Raw genomic sequence first — 26,880 nt, forward strand, 5'->3', positions numbered from 1 at the left:
CCTCCCTCTCTCCTTTCAATAATCTCCATGACTCTATGATTCAATGAAAGGTACGGTATGCAGTGTTTGACTCACTCATTATCCTCTAGCCTTGCTTTGAGTTGCTGCAGTAAGACTTGTTGATGAACAGACTGACTCTGTAAAGCTTTCATCCTCTCTGTAGCTATCTTCATCTCTTCATTCTCCAGTCTGAGACGATTCACCATCTCCTGCACAGAGCTTAGGCTCTCTGTTACGTGTCTAAAGGTCAAAGGTTATAATCAAAGCAATTGATATGCCCTTCTTCAATTCATAACAATAATTGTCAGAAATAGTTTGCACAATGAAGTGAACTATGTTTCTCTTCGCAATGCAATTTTAAAATTGTATACATATGCTCAAAAAATTTGAAAAAACCTTGTCCCTAAATCTTTAACGGGACATCAATTTAAGAATACTAAATCTCATCAACAATGTAATATGACATTGTAAGGAGTTGAAAGTTAAAAGCATAAGTCTAACTTCTATATTTAAGTACACAAAGTAGTTCTTCTTTTTTTCCTCAGTCAATTTCTCAGTTGAGACTTACTCTTTTTCTAATGTGAGGTTCCTAATAGTTTGGTTCTGCTCCTTGATCTTCAGTCCAAGTTTCTCATTGGCTTGTCTACAAAGAGAAAAATAAATACACACAATATTGAATTTGAAATAAAATACAAGTGGCAATTTTATGAGGGAAGAATACCTTTCAAATAACAACTGAATCTAATCATACTACTGTTTTTTTGTAATATGTCTTTTTTTCCAAAAAATTGTATACAAAAATAGCACCCAGTTCCCCCTCTGAAGCCCAAAGTTTAACACGCTTCCTGTATTGACACTGGATAGCATGTTGCCAGTATTATGGAGCCTTTCATTTTTGTTTCCACTTCTTTCATTGCCTCCAAATACTCGGTTCTCTTCCTCTTTATCTCTCTGTGAGAATGGATCTGAATGTATATGATTTTGTCTCTTCTATTTCCACATAGGCTGGCATACAAGGTAACTTACTTCTGTTCTTGTACCCATGTATTGACATTAGAGACTACATGTTCACTCTCCTTATGAAGCCGATCTCCATTCTTCCTAGCCTCATGAAGGGATGTTCTCAGCTGCTCATTCTCAAGCTTGGCCTCCTGGCATTTATGTTGTGCGTCTGATAACCCTCGCTGAATCCTGTCCATCTGGTTCAAAAACGTTTAAATATAACAGGGAGTTATAGTGAGTAAGAGAGATAAAGAGAGAGAGATAATGAAATCTTAATCATATCTTAATAAAAATCTATAACAACAAAGATTTGAGAGGGCTTAATCATCAATAATGAGATAATGCATCGTTTCTTTAAACTGTATCTTCCTATCAGATAAATTTCTTAGTGATGTTAACACATTATATATGTAAAATTTCATAATGCTTCTCTGAAATGACCCATCCAAAACCTATGTTCATTCTAGTGCATCTTTGTTGTGATAGAGGAATATTGCACTTCACTTCAAACCATGAAAGGTATAATCATTGAATTCTGACAAACATACTAATCCGGATATCTACTAGTGCGTCATAATTCTTATTAAGAGCAATAGCTACTCTTTAATAGCTAGAGGATGGATGGAGACAGCAGATGGAAGAAAAAAAGGGAAGAGTGAAGTAAGAGAAGCTTTGTCTAGATGACTCACTTCTTCTTTACGATGTCTAAACTTCTCCTGCATGGAGGCTAACTCCACCTTAAGCACCACAATCTGTTCCTCTCTCATAGCAATCTCCTGCAGACTAGCCCTATGCTTGTCATTAGCCTGGGTGTGCTTAGCACTCAGTTCCTGGTAGCGGCTCTCATACTTGTGTAGCTCCTCTTCACTCTGTCGGTTCAGCTCCTGTACCTTCTGAAGCTCAGAACGCAGCTTGCGCATTCGGTCCTCATAAACCTCAACCTACGCGATACAAACAATATAAAGTCTAGTGAGAAAGGATTTCAAATAATATTTGTGAGTTTCTCAATTGATATCAAAGTTTCAATGAAGCCTATTGAACCATTTGTATGTGTACACATAGGTTAAATGAATTGTTGATAATCTGAAGCTTTACAAAATCTTGAAGAGAGCTATTGCAAGAAAATATAATAAAATTATAATATGTGCTTCCTTGAGAATCATTTGTCATGATTATCACCACCACCACCACTGTCATCATAATAATCATCATCTTTCTAATCATAATTACCATCATCAGCAGCACTAGCATCAGCACCTGCAACAGCACTATGAATTTCATCATCATCCTCACCATCATCATCCCCAAAATCATATCCTTCATACCCTGATAAAAATATTGAACTGCCTATTTCGAAAAAAAATCATTCCCTACTTTTTTCCTTAATTGTCCTTACCTCCTTTGAGAATGAATGATTCTGTTGATCTGCCTTGGTAAGCTCTGATTGTAACTTAGCAGCCAGTGTAGCTCTCTCACCAAGCTGATCCATCGCTTCCTCATGTTGACCTTTGACATCCATCAGCTGATGTCTCACAACTTGCAACTGACCCTGACTCAACGCCAACTGGTTGGAGAAGGATGCAAATAAATGTCATGGCTTAACATACAGACAGTTGATTTAGTTTTGATACTAGAAATCCCATTCCATATGAGACAGATATATATTCCTCAATATGCTGTGATTCAGAACACCCCTCCTAACTTACTTTTTTCACATGTACACATGTATTCTTTAGCCAAAGTATACTTGAATTAAAAATAAGGATTTTTCTCAAATATCAAATTTAAAGCATTAGCTGCCAAAATGATGCTGATGTATGGGAACAAGAATCATTGAAAGTCATAATATGGAGATGGCAGCAGAAATGAGTTAAATTTCATGTGAAGTTTACATTTTGAAAGGAGGAGGCAAAGACAAACAGACAAAGCTTGATTTTCTATCCGCAGACAATAACGTAACACAGAGATCCCAAAAGTGAACCACCGCATTATTTCAAAATGCTCCCATTTACACAAATTATACCTAACTTACCTCTTCCTGGTATGTCTGTATTTGGTCCTTGGCTTGGTCCAGGTCTGTCTGAAGCTGAGCGATGGTCTCCTCGTAACGAGCTACCTCACCTGAATAGTGTCTGTTCTGTTTCTCAGCCATCTCTAGATTAGCCTGACACACTCTGAGCTGACTCTCCTGATTAGCTAGCTGATCTTTAGCTGTGTGGTGCTTGGCTTGAAGGGAGCTGATATCACCTTCTAGGTTCAGAGTGTGCTGGTCCTTCTCACTGATCTGTATATGGAGTTCATGGAAGAGAAAAGGTAAGAGTAAGAGAGGGAGAAAAGTAAAAGAGAAAGAGAGAGATAGAGAGAGAGAGAGAGAGAGAGAGAGAGAGAGAGAGAGAGAGGGGGGGGTGGTGAGGGATTTGCGACATACAAGTACACAGACAGAAAGTCTGATAAACATGTATGAACTGACAATTACAATTGTTGTCTTTCAGAGAGGCTACAGGTTGATATTGTCCACAGGAAATTCTCAATATGGAAATGAATGACATTATGCACAAGTTTGTGGAAACAAAAGCAGAAATAATAATAATGATTTCTAACCATTGTGTCCATCTCCTTGTGTCTCCTCTTCATCTCTCCTAGCTCCTCCTCCATCTGATCAAAGTTGATCCTGGTCTCCTGGAACTGCCTGGAGGTATCATCATAACGCTGCTGCTCCACCTCCAGCTCCTCCTGTTTACTCCTCAGTGCATTCTCCTTCTGGATCAACTAACATACAAATATGGAAACAAGAAAGGTCTCAATAACAATGAAAAGGGAATACAGATTGAGTGTATGACTGGGTGTGTCACTGGTTACAATCGAATAGAATGCAGAAACAGGGAACTGGTACGTCATAAGAATGCCTACATTGTCTATGCCTTATTCATACACATTGTATGGTATACATAAAATGTATCAACTATAAAATGTATGTTGGTTATCTATATAACAATGAGAGTTGTTACAAGAATCAAATAAAGGGTCTGGATTCATAACACAGTAAGGAATGTAATGTGATTGCCATTGTTTACCTCTGTTTGAAGACGCTTGTTGTTTTCATTAGAATCAATGAGCTGAGATTCAAATTGTTGATTAGCTCCTGTTTGTTTCATGAGATCTCTCTGGATATCTTCTATCTCTTCCATGGCTTGGTTCAATTCTTTCCTCAATCTGTATAGAATACATAGGAGTACATAGAGAGATTGACTTGTGAATCATATATTTAAAAGAGAAAAGAAGCATACAGTTTGTTTACCTACACATATGCATCTTTCATACCACACAAATATACATTTATTTGATCTAACTTACATTTCACAAGAGCCGCAATCCTGTTTTATGACTATTTGCAAAATGGCCAATGAAAGGAAACTTGCTGTCATGATGTCTGTATTATCTTAGTAAACCATATGCTGACTCTGTGCAAGAATGGTGAGTTAAGACCTTTAATCTCTCAGCAAACAAAAGCTTCATTCTTTCCCTCTTTCTCATTCTTTTCTATTTTTATAATGCCTAATTTATTCAATAAGAACACACTTATTTAGCACCACATCCTTAAAATCTCTCTCTTCAGCTGATCAAATGGACAAAGCCCTCTTACCTTTCAGCCATTGTCCTCTGCTCTACAGCCTCATCTTCCATCATCCCACACCGGTCCTGAACGGATCTCAGCTCAGATTGAAGACGTCTGGTGAGCTGTTCATAACGTACTACCTCAGTCACACGTCCACTTAGCTGCTCCTGGGTAGACTGAAGGCTACTCTCCATGATCATTAGTTTCTCCTCATGGTGAGCCAACTAAAAGAAAAGATAGATTTGGGAGGTCAAAATGTATTGTGCAGTTGGAACATGCAATATACTTCCCAATGCCTGGTGGTAGTTATTTTTATTATTTGTTGTTAAAGAAAAAGAGAAAGTCAGAAATACTGAAAAATAATGGATATCATCCACCATGTACACAGTTAACAATTGCAATGGACAATTACATAACCAAATAGAGCATTAATAAGGTACTACAATCTGAAAATTATTATCATTTAACAATTAATCAACAATATATATATACAAGACTTTCCTACACAGTAATATATTCTTATCACAACTATATTTAGAACTAGCAAAGAGAGTTTCCCCAAAGCAGGCACAGAAAATAAAGTGTTTTTATATCAGCTGATATATGGGTGATAAGATTGTACAAACACTGAAGGTCTTGATGGCAATTGAACATACCTCCTGAGCACAGTCCTTGTAGTTCTCTCTTGTATCTCCTAGCTCATCTTTGAGTGAAGTATGTTCTCCAATCAGCTGAGCTTTTTCTTTCTCAAGTCTCATGTTGGCAGCTTCAACCTTCTTAATCTCCTCACTGAGAATACGCAGTCTCTTCTGAAGATCATCCAACTGGGAAAATAAATAAATGTGATAGCCAACTTAGTTCCAACCTGACTGTCAGAATACAGAATATGAAACCCTAAATACACTAAATATACATTTTTTATAAAATAAAATAGCTTGAAACTAGAGTTTAAAAGCCTAACAGGCATAATCTCAAGACATACAACAGGAGTGATTGGTCAACTTGACTCTTATTCACAAAGCTATGGATTTTAATCCCAGTCAAATGAATACTTCCTCAGTCAAGTTTTGACAACTGTGCATGCTTCATGTTGGCTGCTATCATATAACTCAATTTCTTTGGCTTCATGGCTAATAGATCAAACTTTTGAATTTCTGCATATCAAAAAGGATATCAAATAATTAAGTATGAATGAGTATGACATGACAGAAGGACAAATTGATATAGAAACACAACTTTCATTTCTCATAATTCCATTCTTCTACTTTGTTACAAACTGACCTCTTGACTCCTTCTCTTGACAGTCTCTCTGTTGGAATGCAGCTCATTTTCTGACTTCTTCACTGTCTCCTTCTTTCTCTTGAGATCCTCCTGGAGCGTCTTGATAGCTTTCTTAGCCTCCTTCAGCTCCTGCTCCAGTTTGTGAGTGAACTCCTCTAGTTTGGACTCCTGCAGACAGAATGGAAACATCCATCATCACTCATACAACCTCTATTCATAACAGCTATGTGTTGGTGGTTACAATAATGACAATTTCATCATTGGTGCAATATCTGAACCCATATTAAGAAGGTGTTCTCACTAAAATTCTAATATGTTCCAAATATTATACAAAACAAAATCAAGGGGAGAAAAGCAGTTACCTAGATTAAGCCAATATTAATAGTTGTGATCTGCATATGCACAGAAAATACACAATCTCTAACAAACTTCAATGAACTAGATGGAACTTCGACTGCGCGCAGTCGAAAATGATGCCTCCGTCATAGAGCAAGTTTACAAACCAAAAAGCAATTTCTCATATACATATATGACCCTTTGATCTTTGACCTCATGACCCTAAAATGTACTCAGTTCATTGGCTCTGCAAGATGTCCTGAGTTAAATAGTAATCCATCTGTCAGTTCTAATGAGAATGCGTTCACAAGCTATTTTTGCATACATGAGCCCATGACATTTGACCTTTGACCTCATGACCCAAGAATCTACTCAGTTCATTGGCTCTGCAAGATACATCCCATGATCTAAGTTTGGCAGGAATCCATCAATCTGTTCTAATGATAATGCGATCACAAGCTATTTTTTGCATACATAATGAGCCCTGTGACCTTTGACCTTTGACCTCGTGACCCCAAAATCTAATCAGTTCATCGGCTCTGCAAGTAACATACATGACCAAAGTTTGGCAGGAATCCATCAATCGGTTCTTGAGATAACGCGATCACGAGCTGTTTTTGCATACATAATGAGCCCTGTGACCTTTGACCTTGTGACCCCAAAATCTAATCAGTTCATCGGCTCTGCAAGATACATACATGACCAAAGTTTGGCAGGAATCCATCAATCGGTTCTTCAGATAACGCGATCACGAGAACGGGACGTACGGACGTACGGACGGATGGACAACCCGAAAACATAATGCCTCCGGCTACTTCGTAAAGGAGGCATAAAAATTCTCACAAGTACATATCTAGAGAAACTACATGTATTGTAGTACTTGGTAATAGCTTTTACCGTTTTTTTGAAGGTCAGATACGATGCCGGTTGCTACAAGATTTTGCGCTCCCTCATGGTCACAATTCACAAGCACATCTATACTTTTATGATGATCTAGAGTAGCACACAAGATTGAGACTTTGAGTTAAATGATGAAGCTACTCACATCTTGTTGATGTTTCTGAGTGGCATCTACCAGAGTAGTCTGAGCCTGTCTAAGGTTCTGCTGCAGACTCTCATACTCCTTCTCCAGTCCATTCCTCTGATCCTTCACCGTACCAAGCTCTGAACCAAGGTCATCGATCTTAGCTTGAAGTTCACTGACCTCATCTTCCTTGGAGTTGATGCGGTCCTCAGACTGATGGAGTTTACGTTCCAGGTGTTTGGAGTTCTCATCAATCTCTAGGACCTATCGTGATACAGGGGGAAAAGTGATATACCACTAGATGCTGACTTTGGGGATTAGGCATGTAGGTAACTCCACAAAAAATGAGCCTCTCTGTTAAAATGATCTAACTATTAAACATTATCCAAACTACAGTATATCAATTCATGTTGTTTTCTTAGTTCAAGAGAATGTTGGAAAAAATAGAGCTATTCACATCAAATGTTTTGATGTGGCAATTCCAAAATAGATTCAGATTTGAATATAGAAAATACATCATTCAGGTAAAACATGGACAAGTGAAATACAACTTAATCAAGATAAAAGCTTTGATAATCACTAAAATAAATACCTCACTTTGTCATTTGATGAATTCATTGTTAATTGTATAACAGGACTGGTGTGGAAGCTCTATCATAAAGTCTCCTGTAAATTGATATAATATCAATTCGCTGTTGTGATACATAAACAACAGGACTAAGTCGAAAAAATTGTTGTGATTAATCGCGAAACTTGCGAATGATATCAATCGCAACTAGGTACATAAGAGATAGGAGACTGCAAATTCGTGAATGATTCAGATAAATCTAATTTTTTATAAGATGGGGCCCTGATACAGAAAGATAATGACCGGTTATACAAACCTGTTGTGAAGTGTGTCTATGTGTGTCCTGGTATGCTTGAAATTCACTTTCTACTCTCTTCGAATGATCCTCATATCTCTTCAGCTATGAAACAAAGGAGAATACCACAAATGTTGTATATAATACCAGCATGTGTATGTGTGCGTGTGTTTTATTATGTTTTTACAGACCAGTTTCAATTGGATATGATTTTTTAGGTCTCTGGACCGACCTTTAAAGTTACCATCTGAAAGAATTGACTCAGTTTCGAACCGGGGTCGCCTGAGCCAGTTTGTAGGCAAAGACACAAAGCTAACCAGCTGAACGTGACGCTAAACCAACTCACATCTCCCTAGATTCTAATTCTATAACATATACCACTAGAGTTATAGTTATACATCTACTTTACTGCTAAATGTACTATATTCCATGGAGTAACATAATTGTCTACCTGCTTTTATAATTTATTGATTGCCTAAAACTGATAAAAAAAACATGCTTTATGACTGATATTTTGTTTCAGCCACATTGAACGATTATTTGTACTTGTGATTGTAGTCAGTTTGTAAGTAACTATTTTATTTTGTGTTATCATATTTGTGTCCTTTCTTTCCCTATTTATTTTTATATTTTCTTTAAGGGATTTTCTCTATGTAAGTGATATGTGCCATATAATCAACAGGCATTAGTATAATTATTAAAGTATATGATCTTACAAATGATTTCATCTTTCTTGATTTGTATGCAAAATGTGTGCATAAGATACTACATCATACCTCTTGCTGCTTCTCATTCAGTCTAGCCTTAATAGTCTCCAGCCCCTCTTCAGTCATTCCTAGTTTCTCCTTAGTGCTTCTGAAATCAGTTTGCACTCTCTTGAGTTCCTCTGTCAATGAATCAATCACCATCTCACTCTTATGCTTCTCAGTCTGGCTCTCTCTCAGCTGTTGCTCCAAGTTTGAGATATCTTTCTTCAGTTTCTCACTGCCCTCCTCTCGCTCCTTCAGCTGCAGATAGGATCAGGTGGACAGGAGTGGGAGAAATGGTAGTAAGTTGTATTGAAACCAAGTAATATTTCCTTGCATCAACTGTGTCTGAAATTGATTTGACTCCAAACTTAAGTTAAGTGGTCCACACTTTTGAAACATCACTATCATTACACATATCAAGATGGAAACATTAAGGGTCACTAGAACTTGTTAAGTATAAAGGGACATGATATAACCCTCATTTAAATGAGCATAATTCTGCCCTAGCTCCCCTTTACATCTCATCTACAAAACATTCAGGATTGCTGTGATTTACTTCAGCCTCTCACATCATTACCTTCATCTTTAGTTGGAAGCTCAAACGATAACTCACCTGTTTGAAGTTTAAGTGTAATTTTATGAGGGAGTAGAGGGAAGAGATTAATTGAGAGCCCGCTTCGCCCATGTGCAATCATTCTTTGTAGCCAAAAAATGTGTTTCCTGATCCTGAAAGGTCAGATAACTTGCCTGAACTTGACATTTATAATGAAAGTGAACTAGAGTTAAACTCTATGAAAAGGGACGTCGAGAAGTAAAATCTCCATTCTAAACCATACCTTATAATTGAGCTCATTGTTCTGCTGCTCCATCTTCTGTGAGGCTATGGCTGAGTTATTCTCCACCTTCTGAAGCTGAGCCACCAGACTGGAGTGTCTCTCCTTGTAGTTAGCTAGCTCCGCCTGGAGGTCCTGTCTAGAGTACTCTATCTGCTGGAGCTGATCCTGGTGCCCAGCAAGCTCCTGCCGCACATTGGCTAAGATCTCTTCCTGCTTCTCTGCAGATCTGTTACACTGGGCAACCTGCATGTATGAGGTATATAGAGATCAATCTTTGTTAATTGTATAATCAGCTCTTTCCATATTATTATTTTTTTTTTTCTGTGAAGAAAACATGTTTATATACATCAACTACTTACAATACGGCATATTTTCTTTTCTGAGTTTACCCATCTTTGCAAGCCATTTTCATGTTTAAAGAGCAAGGGCAAGTTTTACTTTCTAATATTCATTAGGAAGCCTTTTATATTTTACACAAGTTAGAAGAAGAGTGCCTGAACCTTTCCTCAACAAAAGGCACAAAATCTTTGACAGGATTTAAGTGCCTCAACCAGAATGGTCCCCTAAGAAACAAGAAGCACAAGACACCAAAGACATGTCAGGTCAGACTACATACAGCCCAAGGTGGGTAACCTGCACTATGGTTTCATGAAGGCATGCTCAGAGACTACACGCTAAACAGTACCTGATCCATGGCTGACTTGTGAAGCTGTTGAGTCCTGACTAGATCCTCCTTCAGACCTTCCACAGTATGTTTATACTGGACTACCAGTTTGTCTCCCTCTCCAGCCTTGCCTTCTGACTCCTCCAGGTCCCTGCGGAGACGTCCTAGCTCTGTGTTGGAGCTACGGATCTCTTCCTCATACTGCTGCTGCTGGAGCTTCTTAGAAGACTCTAGCTCCTGGATCTTGGCTTGGTGTGAGAAGCTCTGTCATTTTAGAAGGGGGGAACAAAGAGTATGAGAACAAGTTTTAATCAAAGCCGACCTGCATATATATCATGTGATGTATGATATCATGGCCAACACAGGGATTGGTGCAAGAGTGCAAATTTGGAAAGGACACCATTGACAATATTGACATCATGTTCAGAATGATTTGAGAACAACCGATCATGATACAATGGGGGCTATTAATGCTCAAGGTACAGGAAATACTTACCACAGGGAGCATTCATATTTTAAAATGCGCATCATTTTTTTCTTCAATTATCACCTTTAGTTAGTTGGCAGATGAGGATTTTCAGTGACTGGTAGGTAACAGCTAATTTTTAATTTGACAAAACTTCACTGATATAGTATTGAAACACCAAAGAACTACTTCCCGAACATCTGTTTACAAACAAATCGTCTTCCCTAAAAATCATCAGATATTTATTTACTTACATCTTTTCGGCCTAAATCTCTCTCTTCTTCCAGCTGGATGATATGCTTGCTGTCTGAAGTCAGCTGAAAGATTAAAAAGAGTGATAAGGAATGAAATTAGGCACAAGAAACACAAATTTCACTAAAAAGAATGCTTATTTTTGTAAAAGTAACAATATAGTGATACTGTATTTCATATCACAACTCCAAGTAATGTAAAATAAACAAAGTTGCAAAGAAACGCAACCACAATGTGTCACTTAAGCACTGTTTAACAATCGTGCACAGACAGGGCTTCATAGTAAAAGAGATCGAGCAACACAGGACCCTAACATTTGAACAATTATTCCAATAAGAGATATAAAAGGGCAACCTTGTTTTTCATAATGTTCTTAATTTGCCATGTAGAATGAAGCCTTGTACATGTATTTTATTTTAAGCAATAAATCTTACCTTTCTCTCTTTCTCCTCAATCTGATCCTTGAGATCACGACACTCATTCTGAAGACTTTTGACCTTTGCTTGTTGCTCATGGACTTCCTCTTGCAGTGATTTATTCTAGGGATAAATACATCACAATAATCACTGAGATCAATGGTCATAACTTTGTACAACATGAAAACCAATAGTGCTGTAAAATCATATGATGACGTCTCAGGGCAACCAGAATTTCCAGGTGGGAAAAAGTATTGTAACTTTTGTAAGCAGCACTTCAACAGTCCACTACAAACTTACAAGCACAAATATAACAATTTGGGGAGAAAAAAAACATTGACCAACATGTTGTTGACAAATTCATAATGAACGATAGTTATTCAAACTTAATGGTATCTGCTTCTTTTCTTTTTTGTTATTAAAAAAGAGGGCTGGATAAAATGGCAGATTGGAATATAAGATTGAAATGTATTTGTCAACTTGGCAAGTGGTAATATTTTTCTCATCCAAACATGACCATCTATTATCAAGAATAAGATCCTCATTTATTGCATAGATAACATAATTATCCTCCATTTACCTCTTCCATACCGCCTTGATACTGTTGCTGCACTGTATCCAGCTCTGACTGTAGCCTTAGGAGACTCTGATCCCTGGAGGCTAGCTCTGTCTGACAGGTCCGATGTTTCTCCAGGGTAACAGATAGATCCAGCTCCTGTCGTTGGACCCTCTCAGCAAGCTTCAGGAGCTCATCAGCATCGTGTCTTCCTTGCATGCTCAGACGTGCAGCATCGGACTTGGTGAGTTCCAACAGGTTTTCAGCTTTCATCAACTATCAAACAGAACAATGATTGCAAATATTGCTCTTTGAATTTTGGATGAATTCAAATAGGTACATTGTCTCCCTGGTTGGCTGCATATCTGCATGGACCAAGACATCATAATTACATCTCAACTTTGACCCGTTTATTATTTCATCTTCATGTTGGGCATAAAATCTGAAAGAAGAAAACAGATATTACATGTGCATCTTAGTTCAAACACTTCATGCACATGCACAATTGAGCACACTTTGCTGCAGGTGAAATTTGCTGCAAACAGCACAGACAAAGGTTTTTTGTTGTTTAAGTTTCAAGATTTGTGATAAATTGCACTAACCTCTTCACAGCATGATGTATACTGTTGCTGAGCTTCTGTGAGTTCTCTTTGAAGATGAGCTATCTCTTCCACCTGTCTTGTTGCCTGGTAGGGAGAGAGAGAGAGAATAAGAAAGCATGCATGCATGCATGGACAGACATGAGGACAAGGGTAGACATGCATGCATCTAGGTGGGATTGGGTGCATTATACATAATACAAGCGGCTGAATCATACACAATGCAAAGAAACAAGGTAGAACAAAATCAATTGATGCTTCACAATATTCTCATGCATTATGATAAAATGCAACTAAGCTAGAACGACAATGCAGCAAACTTTATTTAGTGTCTAGAATGTTAACCTTGGGATGCATTCCTCAAGCATTTACCAGTCTTTCTTGTTCTCTTTTCTCCTTTGTGGTTCTCTTGCTTTAGTCATTATTATCTACTGCTGGATAAGCTATGCTTCAAAAGAGAGGAACAAAGATAGATATCAAAGAAATCTTTGGGTAAAAAAAACTCAACCTTATTCAATAAGATCCCAGTATTAATATCGTAATGGATACGAGGTACTTTTCAAAATTGGTAGGGAGGAGAGGACCCAGCAGACTGTGTAAGCTGCTTTGGGTCATACTAATCAGAAACAGTGTGGTGACAGGTGTCATGTTGGCATATTTGAAAGAGGTCTCCAATCATGATTAGAATCAGGCCTGTGGTCATATAATGTAAGATTTCCTTTTTTATTCCACACACTTAGTAGCTACCGGTAGTAGCATAATTGGAAAGAGCAAAGAAACAAATCTTTGCAGAACTTTTTTTTCTTTTTCTTTTAAAGTTCTGGTCAGATATTCTCATTCCACAGACAGCACAAGACACTGAAGCATGATTAGGAAGAGAATTCCTACACATATAACCACATAGACTTGACCCACGTCACCTGAGGGTCACTCGTCTCGGCAAATATGGTTTTGTGAAACACTTAGCAGACAAGTGGACCGACAGCATTGAGATGTCGTTGATCCTTTACTTATGGCAATTTAGCGAAACAACTCCCTGGTAAAAAAATCTTTAAGAAAGTTTGTGTGTATATAAGGAACATATTGACATCAATACATTACTTGTTCACAGATAGGTGTAGCAAGCAGTGAAGAACAATGTATAACAACTTCCAAGACTTCAAAGCTCCTTAAAGACTAAATGAACATGTAGACATCCAAGTGAATCCTAAGTTTGAAATAATGACCATGAGTGCTACCTGGACTGCAAATCTATGATAGCTACAATGTAGATCTTGAACCTGATCTACACTAGCTCTGTGCTCCTACAACATTACAGCATGCACCAAAACATTACTACAGGTATCACAATGAAAACTTACTCTATCTTGCAGTCTCAATTCAAACGAAAACATCACAAGTAATGGTGCATCAAATGGAACAAAGTTTGTGATATTCCTGGTATTAAACCATACTATACAGCTCAATGGACCTCAGAATCAATGAGCAGTCCTGTAATAGAGATTCCAAGTTCTAATCTAATTCATGTCTACAACAAAGTAGCCTGAAGAATAGTCTTCCAAGCTACTCGAAGTGTACAGGCCACTGAGCAGTGGATGAATGCAGGCACCAAACACAAGTGGGAGCAGTCTTTGATCACTGTCACTTTCCCTAAATGGTTGGGTGTGTTTTATGTATGGTATGTCTTTTTGTATTTTATCATCTAACCATCAAACAATTCTTATCATTTACAAGCAAGTATTTGAATAGTATTGTTATTTACAGTGAATAAGTACTGAATTCCCAAAGAAGGTTTGCCCCCTAATTATCACAAACTTGGCGTTAAGAGCAAAAAATAATTATATACAATCAGTATTTAACAGATTTAAATGGGTTTATGAATTGATGACAATTCATGAAATTTACATGGCACCATATTTTTCATTAAAAAACATTAAAAGATGCAGATTTACATTTGACTGTACATAATAGGAACAGAGATTCGAAAGAAAGAGCCAGTGAAAAACTAATTTAAATATCCATTAAGTCCATTTAATACATCAATTTTGATAATAAATATAACATATTTTTCAATCATTTCATATAAACATATAAAAAAAAAGTGAAAAGGCATTATTTTCCAGAAATAAGCAATGAAGACACAATCAAAGTAATGCACATAGTTGGCAAAGGTTGAAGGGGTGAAATAAAAAATAGATTCCATTCAATTTGGGGGATACATCTGTATCTATAAGCATGGTACACAAACCCTAGAAGTTTGTCTTTAAATGTTTGTATTTTTGATAAACCACAATAATTTATCCCTTGCCAATAAACAACACGAGATACAGTTAAATCATGAACATCTCACAGATGAATTTGGTTTTTAACCTACAACTTAAAGGGATTGGGTAACTTTGTCTCACATCCTGAAACAAAATCCTAGACTTAGCTCATGCTGCAATGATAATTATAAACCTTAAGGTCAGTCAGGAACCCCCTGACTTTTACAAGCCTGTCTGATTATTAAGATATTTATGATTGGAAATCTAAATCAAATTTTGCGTTTTCCTAACGGTTTTCATAACACTATTGGGGAAAAAAATGAGTATGGTTAAACCGGTCACTCAAAGATTTTTACTTTATTTGAGGACTTCTTGATCATTTTGAAGTGCTATTTTTTTAGGGCTTCAATATAACACCATATCACAGACACTGATAACACGTAGGGCCGTTCATCTCAGATTTAACATTGTTAAATGATGCCTTTAATGGTGAGGCACTTTTTTTACTCTAAAAAGAAACAAATTTACAAAGGAAAACATTATTATTTTACATGACTGAGAACTACAAATACATGACCTTGAACACCACAAGACATGATTTTTTAATGAAGCAGAACATTTGTGACCATTACACAATACTTGATACATTACAATATATGATAATATCTCTTCAACAGGAAACTGCTGAAAATCAATCAGATATTTAAAAAGGACCTTCTTGTTAAAATATTTCTCCAGTTTATCTGGACATTGTGATGTCCATTAAGAAAAGCTTAATGGTGGGGAAAAACAATAAGACAATAAAACTTGGTGGCTTGCGTTTCATTTATTTGGAAATACAGCATATGGAGTGTTGTTACTAGGTGAACAACATAAACGTACATACAGGCCTACAAATAAATTCCATATTTTGATTTGTTAATATGTATAACATATGCAATCTACCTTTAGCTGTATGAATTTCGGTGAAATAGGTATTTCCATTCAAATTTTCTAAACTATATGAAAATATAATGTTAGATTTGAAAAATTCAAAAGACCTATCTATTATCAATTAACATTGAAAAGGACTGATTTGGATCAAATAAAACTATCAAATCTACTCAATAATAAGTATATATCAACAGTTTTTCACCAAAACTAAAAGCCTTTGAACACTAAACGACAATACAGATTTTTTGCACTTTAAACAAGGTTAGATTAAGATATGATTTCTAAACCATACAACACAACAATATAATGAAATTCACACATGTATATCATCATTTTTCAGTACAAACTGGAATTTTCCAAATATCGCTCCCTTTCTTTCTCCCTACAAAGTTTGCGGGTATGTGATTAACAACTTACTAGACTTTCATTTTACCCTTTGAAATATAATCGATAATCAACTTGGACAAGGTGAGCGACGGAGTACTCTTGAATCATCTGATAATTGTACCAAATAAGGCCATACAACAAACACTAGGAACATAAATTTTAGTCCGTAATTATGTTTTGATTGGTGAGAATTTCCCAACCAGGAGCTGAATAGTCATTAAAAAAAGACTGACAGTTATACTAAAAATTAAAAAAAAAACATTTGAAATACGTTCTTGCAGGGCTAACAGGATAGTGAAGGTGCTCAAGGCAAGTTGTTCATAAAAGTGGACATTTCACATTCAGAGAAATTGTGCAGCATTCAGTGAAGGCAGCCACAAGCACCTTGATTAAAGGCTATATCACACTTTGTATGTACAAGTTTGTATGTGATACATATACATACAAGGCTAGAGCTGATATATGAAAGTATGTGGGCACTGTATTATACTTTGTACAGAATTGGTATTACATTCTGCATTCTGAGTTCGATATAAAAAACATTTTAACAGGAATAATAATTTTCCTTCATGCTTTTAAGTTTGATCACGGCTGCAGGCCAAGGTATAAAGATACAATTGTAAAGCGCAGTCTGCATATAACCAAAAATGCACGCTCGTTGAATAGTACTACGGCAAATAGCACCAAAAATGCATGCCCGTGCAATAGTTTATCTATTGAATATCATGTGACCAACAATCCTCCAATCGAATGACAAGGATCTACTTAGGTGTTGTATAAAATACAATATGTAGGCATGCCATATTTACTATCAGGTATTCATGATCCAATGCCTTTCTCCTCCTCGAGTCATTGTTCTTCAATTACAGAAGGTTGCCTTCAGCCTCAATGTATGCAGTTATGACAATGCACACAATGGATATGCCCAGGGAACCAAGGACCGGGGATGTGATATATCTTATACATGCAAAATACCATACAAAACCAGATTACATATTGCACATCTGTTCACATACATGTCATATGATACTGCAGACCTGCCAACCTCTGGAGTTCAAAAATGTATTTTTAATCCCAAAGTTGTATTTTACTGACAATAGTTATATTCTTAAAAATAAAAAAAAGACTGTTACACAGATCAATGCCTCTTACAGTTCCTACATACAGGAAGAATTTGTTTAAGGATCATTGGTTGACTATGCATGATTTCGTCACAACTGGTGTGTTCGATGAACCAATGAACATCCCCAAATTGCCGATGTGAGATGCTTGTAGGATACTTTACAGGACAGAATGGGCATTTTGCTATTGGTGTACACACATTAAAAAAATAAAAAATAAAATGAAGAGGAAAATCGTACTGTCGTATTTGCTTCTAAAAATCGTACAAAATATGACTAAATCGTAATGGTTGACAGGTTTGTAGCCATTAGCAAACTCTCTAATAAATTTGTTTTGCATACAAGGTAGATACAAAACAAGTAATTTGAATACCATGACACAAACAAGAAGTATTGTCAACATTTGGTAGTTAAGATATGAAGTTTTATGGCTGTTTTCATTAACACAGATAATGCATTTACTTCCCCTTCCTTTAATACTTGATTATTTTCCCTTCAAATCTTTATCTTCTCTCCTAAATCTTCTGTATTTTTATCTCTACACAAGAGTCTCTAGACTAGTGTGCATCCTACATGGGATCCCACAGATACATGATCATTGCCATATCTAGAACTACGTCTCTCTATCTTGATACAAGTTGTCTGCTTTCAGTGCTACATGGAGTAGAGAAGGTAGAATCAAGCTCCTCTATGAGAAGGCGGAGAAGACTGGTTACCAAGACAACACGACAACGAACTACCAACAAATCATGGACAAACTACATCATTCAATGCATGCATGAAGATGACATCCAGCAGCCAGCATAATGAGGACAATTAGATTCCAAATAAAGATGTCATACAAGCAAAAGGATAATAGTTACATTGCAGAGACACATGAAGGAGCACAGAAAAGGGCAACCATTTTCAGGCAAGGATGACAACAAACCATAAACGAATCCATCGACAGCATCGTTACAATTTGTGCCACATATAAAAATGTAGGGAGAATAGGCCAGGAAGTTGGGAGGTATAATTCAACCAGTGAACAAAATAAGTTAAACGCCATGTCACAATAGTGTTCATTCAGTGAATTTGAGGGAAAGAACAACATATTTGCATAGTTTTGTTGAAGTTAGCAGATACGTCCAATTGACAGCATAGGAAAAGTAAAGAGAGAAGAAAAGCTACTTATTAAGATTATATAATAAGATATTGGTACAACAAAGGAATGATTAGTAAAGAAATGCATATTGGAAAGATAGAAGAATGAAGTGTACAAAGTCATGCCATTCTCTTATATGCTTGCACAGATGTAAACAGATGTAAACACTGTTGGCTAAAACACAAGAGTATATCTTAGTGTTCTCTGTTCAAATGAAGTTGAAAGTAAATAGTGAGTAGGGGTAATGTATATAGTTGGCTTGGGGTCGATTTGGGGTTACAATAAGCCCATCATACAATATACTGTAACACACAAAACACACTGCAAGTAACTTGTACATGTTGCTTTTTTATTTTTTTTTTGAAATGGTCAAAATAAAGAAGCTAAACTGCGATTGGCATTATGGGTTAGTAAGTTTTCTACTATTAAAACCATACCTCAATAATTTACTTTTGAAAAGAAAAAATACTTGATGGCAATAAATGGGAAATAAAATCATATTAACACTTTAATATCCATGAATATGTGGGCGTTGAACTTACCTAAAAGGTGATAATTCTTCTTGAGGTCAGAATGACACCATACAAATTCATGATAGAAAAGAATACTTAGTGAAATGAGAGATGGCACTAACCTCTTCTTGATGTTTCCTCCTTATGTTCTCCATGTCCAGCTGAGACTTGGTGAGAGAGTCCTCAAGCTTCTTCATCATATCAGACTGACGCTGGATCTAGGAATTCAAACAACACAAATACAATTCTCTTTACATGATAGCCATTTCAAATGTGACTTCTGAGCCCTTTTTTTATCAAACTTTGGGTTTACAAGTGCGACACTGAAGAAACAGATCTGCTCACAAGTCAATCAAATGCATTGATTTCAGTAGATTATATCAGTTCTTGTAACTCGTCTTTATAATAATCACACTATAAATTTAAGACATTGAACGCTTTGACCTAAGCATCATCTTTGACTCATGCCAGATCTATTCAAAACAATATCCAACATGTATCCTAGGTATTATTACCATAATTGCTTTATCAGTCACAAGTAATGACTATCGTTATTGTTACTCTTTTGTTCATTTACATCGTGAAAAAATTCCAGGAAGTGACACAATGACTGCTTTTCGAGGTTCCAGTAATGATTATGATAAGAGTCTTCTTCTCACCTCAGATGTCTTGCTCTGATGCTTGGATTTAAACTTGGTGTTCTCTGAATTCAGTCTCTGGATGGAGTTGTCTCGTTCAGACATCTAAATGATTAGAGGGGGAGTTGAAAATGAGATAAGATTAGCCGGTAATTCAAGTACAATTGGTCAGATACTGGCCAATCCATACAAGGGGCAAATAAACTGCTATTATCAACTTATATTTACAATTTCATTTAAGTTATTTTCAGCCTCTTTAAGCTGAGAAACCTTATATTACACACAAAGTGTAGGAATTTTAGGGGAGAAATGACATTTTGCCTGTATATCATTTTAAGAAACAAAGTATCATTATTTTAAAAAAATACAAATCTATAAAATGTAATATCTTTGAAATTTTGTTTCACCTTTGATAAGAGATCTCTGTGTTGTTGATGCATGGTCTCTGTGTCGTTCTTGAGTTCAGAAATCAGGTCATCCTTCAGCCTTATCTGTAATAATATCAAATCATTGTTTGCATAAAGACATGCATTATAATAATAAACAAACTGTCTGGCACTGACATACTTTGTCATACATATATTCTTATACTTTCAATGATAACAAGTTCAGTCAGAGAGGTTGTGTTAGATCCTCGTATCTTGTAATGTCATGTTGATGGGTTCATTACAGATTACACTCATATCGTCGGTGGGGTGACAAAACCTTGTATCTCAAAAATCATGAATTTTCAGGAGAGCGAAAAAACTTTCCTGTCTCAACAAATTTGGTGCTGTGACACCGTCCTTTCTTTTTAAAACTGGAATATTTATACAATTTTTAATGTCATAGTTGAAATACAGTAAAATAATTGTTTTTATATTTGAAAGTGAGTTACGAGGTTTTTGCGTTTATCTACATTGAGATACAAGTTTTTAGTTTGTATTCAAATTGAGATACAAGTTTTTACTTTCAACTCTGAATGAGTTACGAGGGTTTGGTTGAATAAGTTACGAGGATTTGAATACACTAACTTTGGTACTTGTGTGAGTTACAAGAAAAAGGAATTACGTATCTTATGTTACGAGGTTTTGTCAAAGGGGGTTAAAGTTACGAGGTTTAGTTTAAGGGTGTTTGTGTGGAAATTGTGAAAAAACCGAGAAGGAGGCGTTCCATGGATTTATCAGGTGGTTTCGTATGCCATTAGGTACAAATTTATGCAAAAAAATCAAAATCTCAAACAATTGAGATATGAGGTTTTGCATTCTATTTGCATAATTTTCCTTTCTCAGACAGGTTACTTTTATAGGAAGAAATTCCTTGATTGCTGTGAGCACCAGAATTGTCTTAGTAACTCTTTATCAATAGAGGATGGAAAAAATGAAATTGAGCAATTGATCATTTGTTCAAATCTAACCAGGAATTGTAATAAATGTCATTGTTGTAAATCAATTTATAGCATTGTTAAACATGATGTTAACATTTAACTTACAGTTTGTGTGAGAGATTCTTCTTTATTCTGGAGGGACTGGTAATCACAGTTGATTTCATGCAAAGTATTCTCCAGTCTCTCAACCTTTGGGAAGAATAGAAGTATTATTAAACAATGCAAGAGTGCATACATGTTAGAATTCAAAATGGCATGGAGATGTCTTTTGTACAAGCTTACAAGCATCCTCATATTAATAGCGACATGGGTTGATTATCTCACATCCCAATTGTCAGAATAACGGTGTGCTCTGAACACATTTCAAAATCATACATCCAAATAAATTTGGACAAGAATGTCCTCATTCACCTCCACACAAGAAAAGAGAAATCAAAATCAAAGAAAACTTGAAATCAAAAATAGTAATATGTTCTTCAATCTTCTAATACAAGTAAAGTGTTATTATGTGTTATTATGCTCACCTCTTCCCTGACTGTGCTGTGCATTGACTTAGCATCTTGCAGTTCTCTCTCTAGACTCTCAATAGTGTCATCTTTCATCTTCAATTCTGATGTAGTGGTCTGTAGTTTGTGTCTCATCTGCTCCAGGGACAGCTCCTGTCAGGGTCAATAAATATATCTACTATGAGAGACGTTCTTTATTTACACATACTGTTACTCCAAAGACATATTGAAGCACTGGAAACTAATATTTAAACTAATATTTCCAAGTTTGAAATGTTTACCTCAAACTCTTAAATTTTCAACTACCTAAACATTTATGAAAATAAAGTACTTTTACAGTTCATATGCATATGCATATTAACAGTTAGTTAATTGTTATCTGGATATTCTAATCAATGTGCGAGATATATTGTACAAAAATACCTATCTGTCATTGACTTACTTCATGTAAGACGAACATGTTAATGTATTTGAAATCAGAGTCCCCTTGGATGTGTGGCACATGTCATTTCTCACAATGAACACGGTTACTTTATAACTGTTTTTATCCCTACTGTGCCACTAAGTTTACAAATACTTTCCATAAACGAACTATCACATACAATGTTAGATTTAAAAGATGCTTCATTTTCAGAGTACACAAAAGACATCTGGGCCCCATCTTGCAAAGAGTTGATATCAATCGCAACTATGTACATAAGAGATAGGAGACTGCTAACTTGCGATTGATTTGGATCAAACGTAACTCTTTGTAAGACGGTGCCCTGATGTTTGGATCAAACTTCACTATAAATGTACTTGCTTTTATTTGAGGAAAGAACATCTGGCTATTTTGACACAAAACACACAGCACTCCATCAGTATCCTAGGTGGGATTTGCCCCACAACAAAGAAGGAAATAAACGGTGATCTAAATACAGTTTCATAACTCTGTTGCTTAGATATTGTATGTGAGTAGAAGAGTATCTTACCTGTGATGATAGCCTTTCTTCAGTTCTATGTAGCTGTTCATAAAGAGCAGCTTGTTCAGACTTGGATCTTTGGATTTCTTCATCTTTCTTGGATGCCTGTCAAGAAAGGTTTACATGAATAAAAGACAGTTGTCTATTTAGATGAAAAAGCATGGTGATTCTTTTTTTTGGTTAAAATTACATGAAGCCAGAAACTTGTGGAACATGAATGTTTCACAAATCATAAAGACAACCATTCTCATGGCACAAAACTTAAGAAATTTGCAGCAATTAAATATTCTTTAATATTTATTATTTGCAACTTTAACAATTTCACAAATTTAGACTAATCAAGAAATTTGCAAAAAAAGTTTTCTTGCACTTCGAATGTTTTGGTTTTAAAGTAGTCCATATCTCACCTCAAAAGGACATAATGTTCACTCTGTGATGTGATATACAAACTAACATATGACTACGAGGTCCCATGGATAGGACATAAAACTGCATGTTCCCTTGTTTCATTGTCATATATTCAAATCTTACATCAACATACACATGCTGTGGTAGAACGTATAGATCTAACCTCATTAGAGAGGACCTCATGTTCACTCTGTGATGTGATGTGCATGGCTTGGATGCGTGCAGCTAGTCTTCCATTCTCCTCCACAGCATCCTTGTATTGTTGTCTGGTTGTATTCAGGTCTGTCTCAAGCTGGGAAAGGGAGGTCTCTTTCCGTGCAAGCTTTAAATCGTGATTTTATGAAAGACAATGGAAACACATTGCTATGATAAAACAGAAATCTCGGTATGGTCTGAGCATAAAGTATAAGTATATAATTTATTGTTCATATGAGGAAATTAGTTTTCCACTGGTTGATTTAAATCCAGTGGAGATTGCCACTGAGTGGTGTCCAAACACAATCCTGACAAGGTTTACACACCAATTCAGCTTGATACCCACTCTCATGCTCTTTGTCCTTTTCTCCCAATGGTTTCCAATATGCACACTTCAATTTGTCCCTTCATTCTCCAAGTCATGCTTACTATCTCACACTCTAACTTTCTTTCCTCAATATTGTTTTCCCCTTTCTCTCTCTCTCTCTCTCTCTGTCACTCACAGTGTGCCTATATTAATCTCTTCTGTCATGATCAACATACATTTCTTTCTCCTTCTCACATGCTTTCTCTCTCTCTCCTCGTTTCCTACCTCTTCTTGTGATCTCCTTTTCTCTTCTCTGGCAGTCAAGAGCTGTACCTCAAGTTTCTGCAGTGCTGTTTCTTTCTTTGACATCAAATCTGATGCACCTCTGTGCTGCTTCTGTAATTTGTCAATAGATTCTTCTCTATAGGATACCTGAGATTTCAACAAAACAAAATGAGAAAAGTCATTGATGACCCATGAATGCGAGCAATAAAAGTCGGGCGACAAGAAAATCAGCTGAAAATGACATTTTAGACATAGGGACATTTTCATGAGGATTTTGAATATAAAAATTGTTTTCCACTTGGAAACTGATTAAAAAAATTTATAAGAGGACCTGAAGATTAATTTTGTGAATGCCTCCCCCCTCCCACCCCCCCCCCCCCCCCCCCCCCCGAAATGGAGAATGAGCGAATAAAAAATGCCGTCATTTTCGTGACGTCACAAGGTGACAATCGCGATACAGCTTGGTACTCCATTATCACTGAGTGCATCGCTTCATGTTGACAGAGATTTTTTTTTTTTTTTTTTTTTTCCCCTTAACATTTCCAGTCATTTGTTTAAGTTTATTATCATGGAGGATCCACACTCAGTTTCATCTTATTCCAACAGTGAGCGTGAATTCCACAAAGGATCTGGATCGGAGTCAGAATCAACTTTGATCTTACTTTGTCAACTATGTTCTTTATTGTGCAAATAATTGTTATATGAAATGAAATAAAATCAATTAAACAATCAATCCTAAAGATGAACTTCAAAATGTGTATCGGCAGCCGATGATAAGGGTACAACTGTATAGATTTTGGCCTCCGGCTTAGCAGAAGGGAAAAGGCACTCTGTTTTGATTAGTGAAGATTTATTCATATGGGCTTACATTTCATCTGCTACCCTAAGCTGGCAATGTGAAATTCATGAGCCTTCAAATTGAGGCAGAATATTTCATATGCACGTCCCTTTTAGACTTCATGGTCTTAAAACAAGAGATAGAACTCGGACTGATAGATCAAATTTAAATCAGCAAGAAAAAGCAATAACTGTTGTCAATGCAATAGTCTTTCAGAATACTTAACCTTCCATCATCTGACCCTTAAAACTAGCAATTACATGTAGCATTTAGTACCTGAGACTGACTCTCTGAGAGTCTATCTCTGAGTGTGACTAATTCAGTTTGCAGTCCCTGAAGCTTTTGCTGATAGTCACTGAGGTCTGCCTGGTTACGGACAATCTCACTATGCTCTGAATCATGTTCTTCATTCAGTCTGTTCACCTGTCAATAGAGAATAAATCATCAGTTAGAAGGACACTAGTTTACATCATATTGGCTCCAAATAGACAGTATGGTAAATAGTACATCTCACATCCATTCAGATATTTTACTTTTATAAAAAGCTACTTCTGACAATTAATTTATTGTGCGAATCAACTTAATTTCCAGTGTTGTAATTCAATCTTACCATTTCTTGGAGATTGTTTCTCTGCTGTTCTTGTGTTTTAATCTTCTCATTTGCTCTCTTCACTTTATGTCGACTTTCTTCCAACTGCAAATCAAATTCAATACAGGAACTTTGTGTCAGCATACAGGTTGACAGTCAAGTAAATTAACATAATATAGCACTGGGTTTCCGAGTAGTAGTTCTTAAAATATACGGTCTTAGATAGAATATGAGCCATATCATTAATCTCCATTAGTATTTCAATGATTTGCAGGTACACAAGTGACAAATAATTGTGTCTACAGCGCACAAAATTTTCAAGTAAATTTGATGTTCTATATCTGTGGTACAAGCCGGTTTATAAGGTTTTAGAAACAGGATTATGGACACTTTTATTTTTATTTTTGATGTCCTTCCTGGATGTTTAGAAAACAGCTGTATTATCTATTATGATTTTATAGGCTTATAATGTAATACATATTTACAAACTATGCTAGAAGCCACACTTGCGTTAAGAACAATCATTCATACCAGTGACTTTAATCTCTCCACCTCATCCCTCAGCTGTGTGATGACTTCACCCCTATGCTGCATTTGGATCATGCTATCCCTGTGTGTGACCTCTAACTCTGACAGGTCACTCTTCAGTTTGAGAATTGCATCATGCCTTTCAGCAACCTATGTAGACAATAGTAATGGTGATTTTAATTGTGATTCCTGGCAGAGAAAGATGAGGTTCATAGTACGTTTGGTAAGAAAAGATGTCATTCCAAGAAACAGATAGGAGCTTGGGAGTAGAGCAAGATACTTCCATGAGTCATCTTGAAATATTTCTGTCAAAGATGAGCTTTCACTCCTGAAAATTACAGTTTTCATATCACATCAAAATGGCGAGAATTTATATTAAGATATATATACACATATACATATATATAAAATACATTGAATCAGTCGACATGGACTTTTCAATAATTTGAATGGCAATTACCCGAGAAAATCTATGCAGGAATAATTCTTGCTATTAGCGGAGCCTTTGCCCAGCTGCCTTTAAAAAGTGAAGGTATTATAAGGGTTTCTTCAGTCTTCACACATGTTGCGTATTAACCGTAACTGTATGGTAGTCTTCCTCTGTATTTGGGATATGTAGATTGACAAATACAGAAATAATTTTCTACACATTTTTAACATTCAGCTTTTTTTGTTTAAACATTCACTACATGGAATCAAACTAGATGTACCAGGGTGCTACAAGAATTTTTTTCACCACTTGCCCTGTCGGGCAAGTGGGTTTTCAATTTACTTGCCCAAACAATATTTCCACTTGCCCAAAACTTTAAAGCGAAAAAGGACTCGAGGTTAAAGCATTTATTATCTCGTAATGATAAGTTAGTGTTTTAGATAGCAAATTAATGCACATACATGTACAGTGTAACTGTACTGAATAATAACCTAATATGTCAAAGAAAATGGTCAACAAAGGATGGTTGAAGGTCATCTGGAAACGTAGGCTAATTTTCAGCTGTTAATAATTTGGGTCAACTCTTCCATCAAGAAACGTCATGTAAATAATGGGTAATCAACTATTTTAAATAAAGTACGGACATTTTTATTTCATCATTCACTGCTATAAATATCATGCCAAAATTTGTAAATTCTTACTAAATAATAATATTGAAGATATTTTACGATAAATCTCGGATAAGTATGCGAAAACTAGACTAAACAACGTCGCTAAAACCATGAAAACAAAACAACAACGGCTTAT

The 26,880-nt window shown here is 36.1% G+C and overlaps 1 protein-coding gene across 6 annotated transcripts in view; it reads right to left on the reverse strand.

Moving 5' to 3' along the window:
- The window catches only part of LOC105441596 (trichohyalin), a 52,750-nt gene that overhangs the window by 3,167 nt on the left and 22,703 nt on the right, over nucleotides 1-26,880 (reverse strand). For all 6 annotated transcript variants that reach the window (XM_030975796.1, XM_030975797.1, XM_030975794.1 and 3 more), the window contains 31 exons: nucleotides 25,647-25,793; nucleotides 25,137-25,220; nucleotides 24,803-24,949; nucleotides 23,689-23,835; nucleotides 23,065-23,223; nucleotides 22,503-22,598; nucleotides 21,550-21,684; nucleotides 21,131-21,214; nucleotides 20,067-20,150; nucleotides 19,681-19,764; nucleotides 19,144-19,239; nucleotides 12,664-12,747; nucleotides 12,086-12,337; nucleotides 11,524-11,628; nucleotides 11,092-11,154; nucleotides 10,393-10,635; nucleotides 9,708-9,950; nucleotides 8,899-9,129; nucleotides 8,144-8,227; nucleotides 7,281-7,523; nucleotides 5,900-6,067; nucleotides 5,275-5,442; nucleotides 4,646-4,842; nucleotides 4,077-4,215; nucleotides 3,604-3,771; nucleotides 3,035-3,286; nucleotides 2,399-2,566; nucleotides 1,692-1,943; nucleotides 1,027-1,199; nucleotides 569-643; nucleotides 76-240 (listed from right to left, as the gene is read on the reverse strand). In XM_030975796.1, coding sequence (XP_030831656.1) covers nucleotides 76-240; nucleotides 569-643; nucleotides 1,027-1,199; nucleotides 1,692-1,943; nucleotides 2,399-2,566; nucleotides 3,035-3,286; nucleotides 3,604-3,771; nucleotides 4,077-4,215; nucleotides 4,646-4,842; nucleotides 5,275-5,442; nucleotides 5,900-6,067; nucleotides 7,281-7,523; nucleotides 8,144-8,227; nucleotides 8,899-9,129; nucleotides 9,708-9,950; nucleotides 10,393-10,635; nucleotides 11,092-11,154; nucleotides 11,524-11,628; nucleotides 12,086-12,337; nucleotides 12,664-12,747; nucleotides 19,144-19,239; nucleotides 19,681-19,764; nucleotides 20,067-20,150; nucleotides 21,131-21,214; nucleotides 21,550-21,684; nucleotides 22,503-22,598; nucleotides 23,065-23,223; nucleotides 23,689-23,835; nucleotides 24,803-24,949; nucleotides 25,137-25,220; nucleotides 25,647-25,793 — 4,736 coding nt within the window. The remainder of the gene's footprint in view (nucleotides 1-75; nucleotides 241-568; nucleotides 644-1,026; nucleotides 1,200-1,691; nucleotides 1,944-2,398; nucleotides 2,567-3,034; nucleotides 3,287-3,603; nucleotides 3,772-4,076; nucleotides 4,216-4,645; nucleotides 4,843-5,274; nucleotides 5,443-5,899; nucleotides 6,068-7,280; nucleotides 7,524-8,143; nucleotides 8,228-8,898; nucleotides 9,130-9,707; nucleotides 9,951-10,392; nucleotides 10,636-11,091; nucleotides 11,155-11,523; nucleotides 11,629-12,085; nucleotides 12,338-12,663; nucleotides 12,748-19,143; nucleotides 19,240-19,680; nucleotides 19,765-20,066; nucleotides 20,151-21,130; nucleotides 21,215-21,549; nucleotides 21,685-22,502; nucleotides 22,599-23,064; nucleotides 23,224-23,688; nucleotides 23,836-24,802; nucleotides 24,950-25,136; nucleotides 25,221-25,646; nucleotides 25,794-26,880) is intronic.

This window comes from Strongylocentrotus purpuratus, unplaced genomic scaffold (genome assembly GCF_000002235.5).
Source record: "Strongylocentrotus purpuratus isolate Spur 01 unplaced genomic scaffold, Spur_5.0 spur5_scaffold_8, whole genome shotgun sequence".
Lineage (NCBI taxonomy): Eukaryota > Metazoa > Echinodermata > Echinoidea > Camarodonta > Strongylocentrotidae > Strongylocentrotus > Strongylocentrotus purpuratus.